The sequence below is a fragment of the Equus przewalskii genome, chromosome 16, assembly GCF_037783145.1.
Source record: "Equus przewalskii isolate Varuska chromosome 16, EquPr2, whole genome shotgun sequence".
NCBI lineage: Eukaryota > Metazoa > Chordata > Mammalia > Perissodactyla > Equidae > Equus > Equus przewalskii.
Window position 1 is genome coordinate 15585807 of NC_091846.1, and position 13745 is coordinate 15599551.

The window sequence follows — 13745 nt, forward strand, 5'->3', positions numbered from 1 at the left end:
GATTTCCTGCTCTCACATTTAAAACAATGAAGTTCTACTAGCTGTGTTCCATTTGCATATACGAGCTCATCTCTCCAACCTGAGGTTCCTCACCAGTCACTGGAGCTAATGATGATAACATTTATACCGGTGTTGTTTTAAAGATGAAGTAAGACAATCCCTGCTAAACAGTGACTATAACACCCACATATTGTAAGTACTCAATAAACGGTTGCTCTTATAATCACTTCAAGCTAGTGGGATCAAATACTTCCAGTACAACCTCATAAAACGTACACATTTAAATTTGTGCAACAGATTCAACAGAAGACTGATTCAATCTAGGAGTCTGTCAAACTCTGCCCAACAAAAAACCTGAAAAACCCGAAATCTCCATAAACCACTAAGGGATACAAATCATCAAAGACATCAGGAGACATTGGTTTTTCGCTATTGAAACTGTTTCCAAGCTGTGAGCTTACAACATTTCTGGCAAGACCGCAGAGTGGCCTTCCTGGCAGCGTTATCTAGGCTGTTAAATCTGAATATCAAGGAAGCAGAAACCTCTCCATTCACCAAGTAGATGGCAGGCTCATTCCAAATTACATGGGCTAAAGTTCACTTGGCAAATTTTCTACTACTTATGGATCAGCAATAGAACGTTTGTACATAAACTGTGTTTCCGGAGTAATGGCAAAGTAAACCTGAGTTTGAATTCCACTGTACTGCCTCATTTAGAAGCAGCAAATTCAGGGCGTTTAATTCCGAGACATAAAGACCCCCAGACATATGGCAACAACAGGCCTTGTCTATCCTGCTCTTCCTGTGTCCCTCGAGGGGCTTCCTGATCCCGATTTATTCCAATCCGTAACAGACGGCTCCTGTCAGTGCTGTCACCGCTATTCGCGTAATCACACACTTTCCAGGGACTCAAGACCTCGCCAGGTAGGGCTAGACCCGCAGCGGCTGCAGCCCCGGAGGAAGTCTTGCAGAGGTAGGGGCGGACCCGGCGGGCCGGCAGAGGGTCCGGGGACCAGGTGGAAGCGAAGACTGGGTGCGCACGTCCCCGAAGGAACAAGCGTACAAGGCTATGAGCACAGAAAGAGAGAAAGCTCCGAAAGAAAAATAAAGAGCAGAAGAAAGGGGGTGTGAAATTCCAGAAAGCGAAATTCCGGCTCGGGGGAAGCGTGGTGAAAACCGACACGTCGAGGAGCCGGCAGCGCGGCGGAGAGGATGCCTGGGAGCCGAGTGTCCAGGAGAGCAGGGAGCCCAAGCCGCGTCGGCCCCCAACCCCTCTCCTCACCAGTATTAGGGCTGAGGCCAGCAGCGCCGCGCCGAGCCCCGCCAGCTGCAGCAGAAGCGGAGCCATCCTCCATGACCCGGCCGCCGCCGCCGCGCTCCTATCCAGCGCCTACACACACGCGGAAGCGCGCCGCCAGCCCCGCCTCCCGCACGCAGAGAGGCCGCGGGGCCGAGCGCCCGCCGCCCACAGCGCCCCCGCGCGGCCACACCCGGGACCGGCCGCCGCCCACAGCGCCCCCGCGCGGCCACACCCGGGACCGGCCGCCGCCCACAGCGCCCCCGCGCGGCCACACCAGGGACCGGCGCCGCCCACAGCGCTCCCGCGCGGCCAGGAGAAGGACACGTAGTAGCTCTTGTGCGCCAGGCGCTCAGACCGTGGAGAGGCAGGCGCTGTTCCCTAGTAGGGTTGCCAGAGTCAGCAAGTAAAAATATAGGATGTCCACTTAATTCGAATTTCAGATAAGCAACTAATAATAGTTTTTTAACAACCTTATTAAGATATAATTCACACACTAAACAACCGACTCAAAAGATTTTGGTATACTACGTTAACTTTTTAAAACTGTGAACAAAATAAAACATAAAACTCTAACCATTTTAACCATTTTAACTGTACAACACAGTTGTATTAATTACATTCACAATTTTCTGCAGCCATCACCACTATCTATTTCTACAACTTTCCCTGCTCCCCCAGGCCCTGTTAACAACAAAGTAACACGCACTATTTCAGGCTCACTCAGTAAAAAAATACTTTGTTTATCTGACATTCGAATTTAATTGGATGTCCTGTATTTTATCTGGGAACCCTCTCAAGGAGGGAGGTGGAAGCCGTGAGCCCCGACACAGCCTACGACACGAGCCGCTCCGTTGGAACCCGCTCTGGGACCTGCAGAGTGGCACCGGTGCGGCTGAGGAGCGCACAGAACGGGACCGTAACTGTCGGTGCTGGAGCAGGTTGCCCTTTACCTGGAGACGGCAAGCCCCGGGCCCGGCCTATGCAGGAGGCGGGAAAAGGACGCAGAAACATGGGAATACTGCTCAATACTCAATACCCGATTGTTTGCTACAAGGTCGGTTTTGTCTTAAACTCTTGAACTACCAGACTGTTTCTGAGAGCGGCCCTCTTTAGAAACAAGTCTTCACTTCACTAATAGCAGATTCGTCAAAACTCGTCGACGACAAGGAAATCTAGAGGCGAGTCTGGCTAGGGGCGGTCGAAGCGAAGCAGGGCCGGGCCCCAGCCTCGCCGCGCGCCGGCCTTCCGCGTCCCCCGCACGGGAGCAGGGCTCAGGCGTCCGTGTCGAAAGTGCGCCGGCGGAGCGGGCGCGTGGGCCGGAGGCGCGGGGTCGCCCCGGCGCAGGCGCAGGCGCGCGGGAAGATGGCGGCCGGGTTCAAGTGAGTGTTGGTGGCCGGCGGGCGCGAGTTTGTATCCTGGCGGATGGCGGCTTCCTTTAACCCTTAGCTGGGATTTTCTCACCTGGAGGCCATTCCACTAGGTCCCCACTTCTTTCCTCCGCGGAAGCAGGCGACAGGCGGGAGCACCTGGAGGTGGTCGTAGTGAAAGGAAGGGGAGCTTCCCCGCCCGAGCCGGGAGATGGAAGGGACTGTGCGTGGACTTGGGTGCTCGCGGCGAGCGCGTGGCTTGGTGTGTAGCGGAGGCGCGGCGCCGGGATTCCTTCGTGTTCTCCCTTTCCCGTAATTTGTTTCTAAAAGGACTGTACCTTGTTCGGAAGGTTTTACCTAAACCTTCTTTGTGCCGCTCTGGTGTAGCCTATAGATTTTCGTCCTCAGTCAAGTTTTTACATGAATAAAATAAATAGGATTCCAAAGGAAACCAAATATATGGAAAGTTATCTTTGAAACCGAGTTCATTATGTATATATATATGTTTTAAAGTTGATTCTTAACAAAATTTATGGGGAGTCAAGTAACTAACTCCTGGAATTTCAGAGTACTGTGAGCCTAAAAATACATTCGACAGTTATGAAGTAAAAACGAAAACATTTAATCTCTGATCTTTTTAAAGTCGTACATACTGCTTATAATGGTTTATTGCTTACAGTCATAAGTGAATATGCTAAATTTCAGTGAAATTCAGATAGTGAAGATAAAGATGTAACTTTTTTTCGTGCTCACTAAAAATCTCTGCTTCAGAGCGAGAGTGATACTATTGTAACACCTGGATTAATCCTTTTAAAGATGCACAAAGGCTTTGGGCCCCCATCCTCTATTGTTTAACGCAGAATTAAGGACAGCAGTTGAGTGATTGCTACTGCAAGGGTATCTGCTTTTTATAATTAGTTGCATGTGGCAGCGTAAACATCGGAATTTATGAAAGAAACAGTTACAAATTGTGGAAAGTTCTGCTGCATCACCATACTCTACCAATTTTTGGATTTATGTTAAGATTCATTAATTTACCTCAGATATGTTTTTAACATGTGTTTCAGAACTGTGGAACCTTTGGAGTATTACAGGAGATTTTTGGTGAGTAAAGGTGGTTATGTAGATGTTAATGCTTTTTGATAACAATATCTTAAGCTTCTTTTAAAGACAATTTTCATATATAGAAATATTGAATCATTATGTTGCACACCTGAAACTAATATGTCAGTTATAACTAAATTTAAAAAAACAATTTCAGGTAATTCAAATTAATCCATTTGAATTAACGAGGTTTACTGTGTTTTCTCTGGTGTGCGTAAAATATACATATAACCTACTTTCATATAAATACATTTAGAAAGAGAACTGCCGTCCTGATGGAAGAGAACTTGGTGAATTCAGAACTACTACTGTCAACATAGGTGAGGACGTTTTGAATTCTAAAATAGAATGTGGAAGTTGCTTTAGTTTTCAAAATAGAATTTTTGTTTTTTTTTAGTACTAGTAAAGAATTTTTATTTGTAAATTTTTTTTTTTTTAACTCACTGTCCTCTCAATCGATATGTTTCCCATTTTAAATTTTAAAGTAACTGTACTTTTCCCCCCTTCCTTCCTTGCAAACCTCCATGCCATGGTTTTCTTATGTGTCTTAAACTTACTAAACCTTCTGTTGCAAACCTGGAATTTTCTAGTTTGACCTATGACATTCCCAAGTTTTAGCCTGTGAGCCACTTGAACAGTATTTCAGCCAAATTCTATCATGTTTAAGGGGTTTTAATGATTTTCTGTAAGAGATTTTTATCTGTACAACAGTCCTGTGACAGAATGAAAATGATTAACTCAAATTCAAGGACAGGTGAATAATACTTAAGAGTAATTTTATGTAGTCATACCATTTTAAAAAGACTCAAGCGAGGAATAAATTTTCATAAGCAGCTGAGATATATAGTAAGATAAAATCATACGTAGGCAACAAAGATACTTTCTGCTGACTTTTTCATTTTGCTTAAATACTTTTCAGGTTCAATTAGTACTGCAGATGGTTCTGCTTTAGTGAAGCTGGGAAATACTACAGTAATTTGTGGAATTAAAGCGGTAGGTCTAACATATGTCTTACTGAGATTTGAGTTACCAAATTAACCTCATATACTTACTGTGTACACCTACAATTCTATTGTTGACTAGGTGGTCAGGTGTCAGTTTTCTAGTATTTGCTTTCATTTCCCAAGAGCTTTCACCTTTGAGTATTAGATAATATGATCCAAGTTTAATGAGTCTTAATTTATGAACATGCACAAAATATACTAAATGAAATCATTTTTAAAATCCTCACCACCTTTAATTTTTAGAGAATTTGGTTGTCAATTGAGAAATTGATTTTTTGGTGACATCCTTTCATCCAGTGATGGCATTTAATCTGTGCAAATGTGTAGAAAATCTAGATTGTTCAAAAGAAAAGCCTGAGGGAATAATAGCTGCCATTTACTGGGTACCTGCTGTGTTCCAGGCACCTTGTATTAGGTGCTTTACAGAATTATCCAGTTTAATCCTCAAAACAGTCATTTGAGGTATGATTTCTCTGTTTCCTGTTGTACATGAGGTTCAGTAATGTATCCGGGAACATAAGGCTCACAAATAGAACTTAGACATAGCTCTGACTCCATAGCCTGTTACTGTATTGAGTACATTGCACTCTGTGAGCTACTTAATCTAAGTTCAGATTCTCCCTCCCTGAAGCTGAAGTGATATCTTAACAATGAGATTTGAGCACTTACTCCGTGCCGGGTTTTGTTAGGGACTTTACAGCATTCTCTCATTTGACCTCATTAACATTCCCTAAAAGTAGGCTCTGTTAACTTCCCATTTTACAGATGAGGAAGTTGAATGGTAAGAAGTTAAATAACAGGGCTGGCCCGGTGGTGCAGCGGTTAAGTGCGCACGTTCCACTTTGGCGGCCCGGGGTTTGCTGTTTCTGATCCTGGGTGCGGACATGGCACCACTTGGCAAGCCATGGTGTGGTAGACGTCCCACAGATAAAGTAGAGGAAGATGGGCACGGATGTTAGCTCAGGGCCAGTCTTCCTCAGCAAAAAGAGGAGGATTGGCAGCAGATGTTAGCTCAGGGCTGATCTTCCTCAAAAAAATAAATAAATAACTTGGCCAGAGTCTCTGAGCCAAAAGTGTGGGTGTGACTTTTGAACCAGGTCAGTGATTCCAGAGCTTTTGCTCTTTACCACTCTACCATCAGTTCCTAAATCCGGCTGTCTTATCATGTGGGGTTTAAATTCAGATTCTTGCCTACTGAATGAGTGGGAAAGAGGGTGAGGCAGAAACCCAATTAATATTTAAGAGCCTCAGGTAGTTTTGACGGGTAGCATTGTAGTGTAGTCAACTGTGCTATTCTTACCTTGCAGAGCCAGTGAGGATTGGTGCCAGTGTCCACAGAGCCCCTGGCATGACTCCCCAAGCACAGTAGACACTCATGATGTAGTTAACTAGCTAGAGTGATCTTTGGTGGAGCCTTCCATAACGGACTGTTAAGCTGTCTTCACAATTTTTGAGTAGCTTCTTTCATAGAAAACATTTGTTCGTTTCTATAGGAATTTGCAGCACCACCAACAGATGCCCCTGATAAAGGATATGTTGGTAAGTTAAATGGTTTTGTAATTTTAATACAGATACTTTAACACATTTAATACCAGTAGTTAAGTCCTAGTAGTTGAGCTGAAGAGGAAAATTATTCATAAGATTCAAAAATATACAGGAATGAAGCAAACATTCCTGGAAAGTTTTCTGTGTTAGAAGATAGCACAATAGCAAGACACCGAATTTTGTACATTTCTTTATCAAACTTGCTCAGTTTTTTCTTTATACATTCAGATGTCATCAACCAAGAAAATAGACTCACTTAGGCATAGGGCTGTAACTGCAAATTTGCTTCCGTATTCTTCATTTGTACTACTGTGCTATGTTTTTTGACTTGGTCTTTATGGTAGGAAGCAACATTGTAAAATCCAGAAGAGTTGGGTATGAGTAGAGGGGCTATCTTCTGTTACAGATTGAGGTATTTTGAAAGAAATCTAGAAAACTTTTGTGAAGGCTTTAGGATCGAGGCCTTAAATAGATGCTTTTTTTTGGTGGTATTGTATGGAAAAAAAAGTTGGAAAATGTAAATTGTATGTAAGCCTGTGAGTCTTACAAAGACCAAAAAGAATATAATTGATGTATTACAATGCCTTCCACTTGGAAAAGCCTATCCATGGCCTCAGTTGCCTTTGCAGTGGATTGATAATACCTTTAACACTTCTGTAAACCAGAGGTGAAGTTTAGTTCATAGCTGCAGAGTGTTTTTTTCAGTTCCTAATGTGGATCTACCACCTCTGTGTTCGTCGAGATTTCGGTCTGGACCTCCTGGAGAAGAGGCCCAAGTGGCTAGCCAGTTCATTGCAGATGTCATTGAAAAGTAAGATCATCACGATAAAATTTGACTATCACTCATTTATAGAAAGTTTTTGACCTTTCATTTACTGTGCTCTCTGTCATTAAATCAAGTTCACAGATAATTCAGAAAGAGGACTTATGCATTTCTCCAGGAAAGGTAAGAGGAATAAAGAAGCTATGAGCTTTTATTCTGAAGTGTTTTTTGTGGGGAGAAGTGAACAGAGAAATTAAAATAACAGACCATGGTAGCCTTAAATATGGATGTCTTGTTCTTGGATGGATTTCAGTAGACAGACTCAGTCTTACTCTGTAACTATATAGCTCAAAAAAAGAAAAAATCAATTTTGACTAATTTATTGGCTGACTGGGAGCTACCTGTTAAGCTGAGGTAGGTTTTTTCCCCCTTAACTTTTACAGCAAATAATGCTGTCATTTTTTATTCCTTATAGCAGATTAATAATATGTGATCAGCTAACGTGTTTAAGGTGAATCCATACTGTAAATTCCAAGTCTGAAAACTTAGAACTAATTAGTTGACCAAAAATCTAGAGGCTTTTACTATTTGATTATATTCTAATATGTTAGCATTATAAGACCTAAACATTTCATGTATTAAGGTTTCTGTGGGAAAGTACATTTTGAGTTTCATTTGGGACTTTCAAAAACATTTCCTGAATCTGCTAACTTAGCAGCAAGAATGGAAATTCCTTCTACACCTATAGCTCCCTTGAGGGAAGTGGAGATGTTCGTCATTTGTCAGCTGGGTAGTCAAAAGCCAGCTTTAACCAAACCTCTCCACTTGTCTTGGTTTTTTTATAAAGGTAAAGCTTTTTTTAAGTTTTTGAGCCTTGAAGCTATCTTGCTTGTCTAAGCAAAGGTTCTGTGATTCTTAAGTTGAAGCAAATACCACCTTCTACCCATCAGAAGGCTTTAATTTACACTTTATGTAAATTTTATTGTAGCTTGCTTGGGTTCTATACTGTGATCTTATTTGCCTGGACTATGATGGAAACATTTTGGATGCCTGTACCTTTGCTTTGTTAGCAGCCTTAAAGAATGGTAAGCAACCTTAATAAACCTTAATAAAAGGCAAACTTAAGTGTCAGAATATTCTGTTTTGTTAAACTTTTTCAATAAACTTTTCAAAGGTTTTTGTTAAGATTTAGCTATTATTCATGTGTTTCTAAATTAAAGGAAAACTGTTTCTATCCACTATATTTACCTTGATTGTTCTAAGATAATTTCTTTAAAAATAGTACTTCTAGAAAGAGGGAAAAGTGAATTACCAAGCTTAGAAAGCCATATTTGTTACCTACAGTAGAGATACTCACTTTACATATTTGCCTTTTTCTAGTACAGTTGCCTGAAGTTACTATAAGTGAAGAAACCGCTTTAGCAGAAGTTAATTTAAAGAAAAAAAGTTTTTTGAATATTAGAACTCATCCAGTTGCAACCTCCTTTGCTGTGTTTGATGAGTAAGTTAATCAAATGTATTAAAAAATTGTACATTTAAAGTAATAAATTGTTATTCAGCTTACTTTTTGGGAAATGCCTAAGGTGAGCATACATCCTAGTTTGCCCTGGACATCTGAGTTTATACCTGTTCTCCCTGCACAATGATTATTTCAAAAGCATCCTGATTAGGATGATGAATTCTATGCTCTCCCTACTTGCTTCTTGGTTTGCTTATTCCTATGTAATGTTAATTTTCAATTATTTCACAAAAGATTTACCTTAGGCTTTCTTCAGTATTTGCCAAGGACTTTAGTATATTCATAAATTAAAGGGCAAAGATTCTTACAAGTAGTAGAATTTTAGGTTGCTATTAAACTTTTCTGGTTTCCTGCCAGTTCTCTTCTAGCTCTTCTATCTGACATCAATACCTAAACTAAAATGCAGGTAGTGAGTTTAGTATTCTTCTCAAATAAAATTTGTTCCGTGGATTGATAATTTATACTTTATTTTTTAAATAGCACTCTGCTGATAGTTGACCCTACTGGAGAGGAGGAACATCTGGCAACCGGAACCTTAACAGTAGTAATGGATGAGGAAGGCAAGCTATGTTGTCTTCACAAACCAGGCATGTTCCTTCTATTTCAGTCCTAAAAATGTAAATGAAAATTCAGTGTGAGTTTCTTTGTATTAGGGAGGGCCAAATGGAATGTAGAATGTTTTATAGTTTACCTAATGTGAGTTTATGACAGTTTCTTTATCTCAAATTCCTTACATTTTTATATTGTATACCAGTGAGTGATTCTTAAACTTATGGCATCAAAACCACTTGGAGGTTTTGTTGAAACATAACTTGCAAATCTTGAGACCATGCCACTGGTTTACAACATTGAATTTCTGTGTTTTATAACTTGACATGATTTTGATCATGCAAAAGAACAGATATTAAAAGTGTTGGCACAATAATTTTTCAGGTGGAAGTGGGCTGACTGGAGCTAAACTTCAGGACTGTATGAGCCGAGCAGTTACAAGACACAAAGAAGTAAAAAAACTGATGGATGAAGTAGTTAAGAGTATGAAACCCAAATAAACAACCACCACATTTTCAAAACAGATTTGTAAAAACTGTATTTGTTACACTGTGCACAAACCTTTTATACTAAATAAATATCAAACTACATTCTTCTGAAAGATGATTCTAGTATTTCTTATGTCACTTCTGTATGTACTATATACAGTGAAACCATTTTTAAAAAGTAATGACTTAGGCAAGCCAACCCTAATGGTTTGTTAAATCATCCCCCTGTTTTTATTTTAAAATCAAAGGGCTGTGCTTCTGTATAAAGTTTGTACATCTAGCAATGTAAAATACTGACACATTTAAAAAAACCAAAAATGAAGTAGAAACTCAGAATCCTTTTGATTCAATGCTCTTATGTTTTTAAAAAAGAGAAAAAAAGTAATGCGAGACTCAGAATTTTGGAGTGGTTGGCGTGCCTCTCTTCATTTTACTTTTTGACTGGCTGCCTGTATGCCGATGACGATGTAGCTGAGCTGTTTGTGCTGCTGCTGCTGCCATAGCCATTTGATGCTGCAAGAATCGCAACTGCTGTAAAAGGGAGGGAAAAAAAAATCAAGTTATGTTAAATGTAGGCAGGTATGGAAAGGTGCTTTTCCTGAGAGTGATGAAAACAACAAAACTGAAAGGGAGATAGCACCAAGATAACAAAAAGGGACTATACCACATTGAGACAATGCACAGTCAAACAGCACCAGTGGCACAGAAGCCTGCTGAGGGCTTTAAAAATAGTTCTTGGTAAAGTTAAAAGGTATTTCTGTTACTTTGCCCTGCCAGTCTATATTGTAGTAACTCAGCAACTTCAGTTACCATTTTGTTGTATGATAGTTTATAGCAACATAAAACCACCCTGCATATTAAAGATAGTCAACTATAAAATGCTGACTTCTAAAATAATGGAATAACATTTTTCTAAAACAGTATGACATTTACTAATAGGAACACTGGTATACTTGCCTTTTTCTGCAGTACAGTAATAAAAAGTTAACCATTGGCACTTAAAACTGTCTATTTCAAAATATACTGGAAACTACCAAAAATGTACATCAATGTGCCACCAGCACTTCATGAAAGATTTTAAATTAAGGAAAGAGTATGGCTTAAATGTACAAAACATATTCAGTGCTCCAAGTTGACTAGCTAAAAAATGTCAAACTTTTACATAAAATTTGCTAAATTATTTACCAATTACTGTATAGTCTTAAAAGACAGTAAAATAAAACTGAAGGTATTTTGAGGTACTTTTGGAGCAGAGTATCTTTAAAAATGTAATCAGAGTGAAGTTGCTGGATTACTTGTATCTGTTGCTGCTGCTGTTGAAAGGCAGAGGAGAGCTGGAATCTCTGCTGAGGAAGGCTTTGCTCAGGTCTGTTCTCGGCAGAGCCAAGCTGAGACAACACTACAGAGAGGAGAAGGGGAAAGCAGGCCAGTCAAAAAGTTTGAAGGCTACCAGGGTTAGAAAAGGACAACACAGAAAATGAAATAGAAAAGTTATCAGTATGATTAATCTTAAGTATCAAATCACAGACATTTCAGAATAAATTTAGTATAGTCTCCTGTTAGTTGAGGGTACCACTGATTACAGAACTTCCTGGACATGAAAGGGAAGGGAGTAAACATGTGCCAAAGCATTGTATCCCTCTCTTTTCTTGCATCTCAATGAAATTTCATACTAATGCTATTTTGTTGAGAAGGCTTTCTTGCAAAGTGTAAACCACAGTATGCTGTTTTAAAATATAATCAATGAAATAGGAAAGGGGTTTGGGAGAAATCCAAACTACCATAATGACAAAACTGGTGAACAAGTGCTTTAAACTAAAGATGCTACAACAAGTATCAGACCATAAGCAACAAAGGTGGTGAACTGAGACTGCATTATTCCTCTTTGAGCTGGGTGGGACCACAATAATCAGTTCAACTCTCACTGTGCAGATGAGGAAACTTCAGGCCTAATGGTTTGAGTAACTCACTCAAAAGTAAGTAGTGGCAGATCTGGATCTAGGAACATTCTCATGATTTCTCAGCCTACAGGTCTTACCATTAAATTATACTCCAGCTATTTTAGGAAACTTATAACTTGTGTGGTAAAGAGTTATCATAAATTTCCATTTGGAAATTCACTAGCTCTAAATTAGAACTTTTGTTAAGACCTTGCAGATTAAATTTTAGACACTGGGAGTTGTATAGGATTCTAAAGGCATTGTAGTAAAGCCCAGTGATAATTCAAAATGTTGACAACAGGTTCATTCATTTAATCCTCAAATGCTATCATAACTTTCTTATTCATGTGGCTTATTAATTTTAATTAAATGTAAACTTCTAATTACTGTCTTCATTTGACAAGATAATCTTCATTAAAGGTAAATCTGGTTCACCATTTACTGCTAGAAGAGGTGAGCAAGCATTCAGTATAACCTAATTTTTTACAAATGATAAAAGTGGCTTACATAAATTATGTGACTGACCATTAAGTCTTAATTCATGCAACTGCAAGCTACCAGAATGAAACAAAAGATTATGTGATCTAGAAAAATGCAGTCTCAATAACCGAGGAAACCTGAAGAGTTAACAGCTTTGGTAGTTTCCTATAAATCTGAAAATTGTATGAAATTTTGCCAACAAACTGTAACATGAAGGAAACAACTGCTGTTAATATATTGGTCAAAGCACTTTTAATTAATCAACTGTCAAGTTAATGAAAAAATCTGAGGGCCATCAATTTAATAGCTCACACATTAAATAAAACTATACTTTTTCCTAGTTACTGCTTGCAAGAGAAGGAAAAGTAGTAATTAAAATGGTGAGATACCAAATGGATTACAGATACTTTCAGTAAATTCAAGATATGAAGTTACGAAGATACCAACCAGCTGCCTGTGACTGCATAAAACTTCCTACTCCAGCAAGGTTAATAACAGCAGCGTGCTGAGCAGATAAGGCCTGTTCTTGGCTGGTTGAACCTTGTTCAGAACCCTGAATAAAAAAATAATAAATAACTTGTTTAGAAATAAAAACAATTTTGAAGTGGTGAAAAGAAACTAGTATTTTTTCCTGTATGAGGAACATCAGACTTATAAAAGGAGTAACATAAAGACTTCAAAGATATTTCGAATTAGTAAGAATAAATTTATGTATTTTAAAAGCAAAAAAATAAAACCTAATTATTCTGAATTGATTCTATATTCGTTTGTTTGATCCTCTATTAACAATACAGCCTAAGGCTTCTATAAAGCTTCATCAAAACTACTTTTTAGGGGCTGGCCCTGTGGCTAAGTGGTTAAGTTCACCTGCTCCACTGTGGCAGCCCAGGGTTTCGCTGGTTTGGATCCTGGGCGAGGATGGACATGGCACCACTCATCAGGCCACGCAGAGGTGGCATCCCACATGCCACAACTAGAAGGACCCACAACTAAATACTGGGGGGATTTGGGGAGAAAAAGCAGAAAGAGAAAAAAAAACTTGGCAACAGTTGTTAGCTCAGGTGCCAATCTTTAAAAAAACACGAACTACTTTTTAAGGCTTAAAACACTCTGCAACACTATACTGGAATTTCTAGTGAGCACAGTAAGTCAATAAAAGGCACTGTAATGGACTGTAATGGAAAAAATAAAATTATCCTTCATTGCAAATGGCATGACTGTCTAAAAAGGAAATCCTGAGTAATCTACAAAAAAGCCCCCAGAACTAACAAGTGAGTTCAGTAAGACTGCAGAATACAAGAAAAACATACAAAAGTCAATTCTATATACTAACAATGAACATGTGGAAACTCAAACATACCATTTACAATTGCTCAAAAAAAAAAAACAAACGGGGAACTTAGGTATAAATTTACAAAACATATATAGGACTTGTATGCTGAAAACTAGCTGACTGTGTACTAGCTAGAGACATACTACACCCATGGACTGCAAAACTCACAGAGTAAAGATGGTAGGTTTCTCCCAAACTGACCTATAGGTTTAACTCAATTCCTTTAAAAAAATCCCAGCAAGGTTTTTTGTAGATATAGACAAGATAATTCTAAAATTTATATGGAAAGGCAAAGGATCTAGAATAGCGAAACAATTTTGAAAAAGAAGAATACAATGGGAAGAATCACTGCC

General features: G+C 39.4%; 3 protein-coding genes across 55 annotated transcripts in view; 1 reads left to right on the forward strand and 2 right to left on the reverse strand.

The window, feature by feature from the left end:
* The window catches only part of ALG5 (ALG5 dolichyl-phosphate beta-glucosyltransferase), a 42387-nt gene extending 39468 nt beyond the window's left edge, over positions 1-2919 (reverse strand). The window contains exon 1 of one of the 4 annotated variants that reach the window (XM_070578085.1): positions 2762-2919. Coding sequence is in view for 2 of the 4 variants with exons in the window: in XM_070578083.1 (XP_070434184.1) it covers positions 1283-1348 (66 nt within the window). In the remaining 2 variants the exon portion in view is untranslated. Of the gene's footprint in view, positions 1-1282; positions 1470-2250; positions 2418-2761 lie in introns of those variants that run through there. The other 3 variants (XM_008530720.2, XM_070578083.1, XM_070578086.1) reach the window with 3 other exon arrangements.
* EXOSC8 (exosome component 8) lies at positions 2588-9752 on the forward strand. The gene is made up of 11 exons (XM_008530706.2): positions 2588-2679; positions 3735-3771; positions 4028-4091; positions 4691-4764; positions 6269-6314; positions 7026-7131; positions 7221-7266; positions 8072-8168; positions 8464-8584; positions 9083-9189; positions 9536-9752. Exons 1-11 carry the CDS (start codon positions 2663-2665, stop codon positions 9649-9651), a joined length of 831 nt encoding a protein of 276 aa, XP_008528928.1. The 5' UTR covers positions 2588-2662; the 3' UTR covers positions 9652-9752.
* The window catches only part of SUPT20H (SPT20 homolog, SAGA complex component), a 39454-nt gene continuing 35372 nt past the window's right edge, over positions 9664-13745 (reverse strand). For 25 of the 50 annotated variants that reach the window (XM_070578064.1, XM_070578040.1, XM_070578057.1 and 22 more), the window contains 3 exons: positions 12507-12612; positions 10935-11038; positions 9664-10170 (listed from right to left, as the gene is read on the reverse strand). In XM_070578064.1, coding sequence (XP_070434165.1) covers positions 10033-10170; positions 10935-11038; positions 12507-12612 — 348 coding nt within the window. In that variant the 3' untranslated portion in view covers positions 9664-10032. The remainder of the gene's footprint in view (positions 10171-10934; positions 11039-12506; positions 12613-13745) is intronic. The other 25 variants (XM_070578074.1, XM_070578071.1, XM_070578078.1 and 22 more) reach the window with 1 other exon arrangement.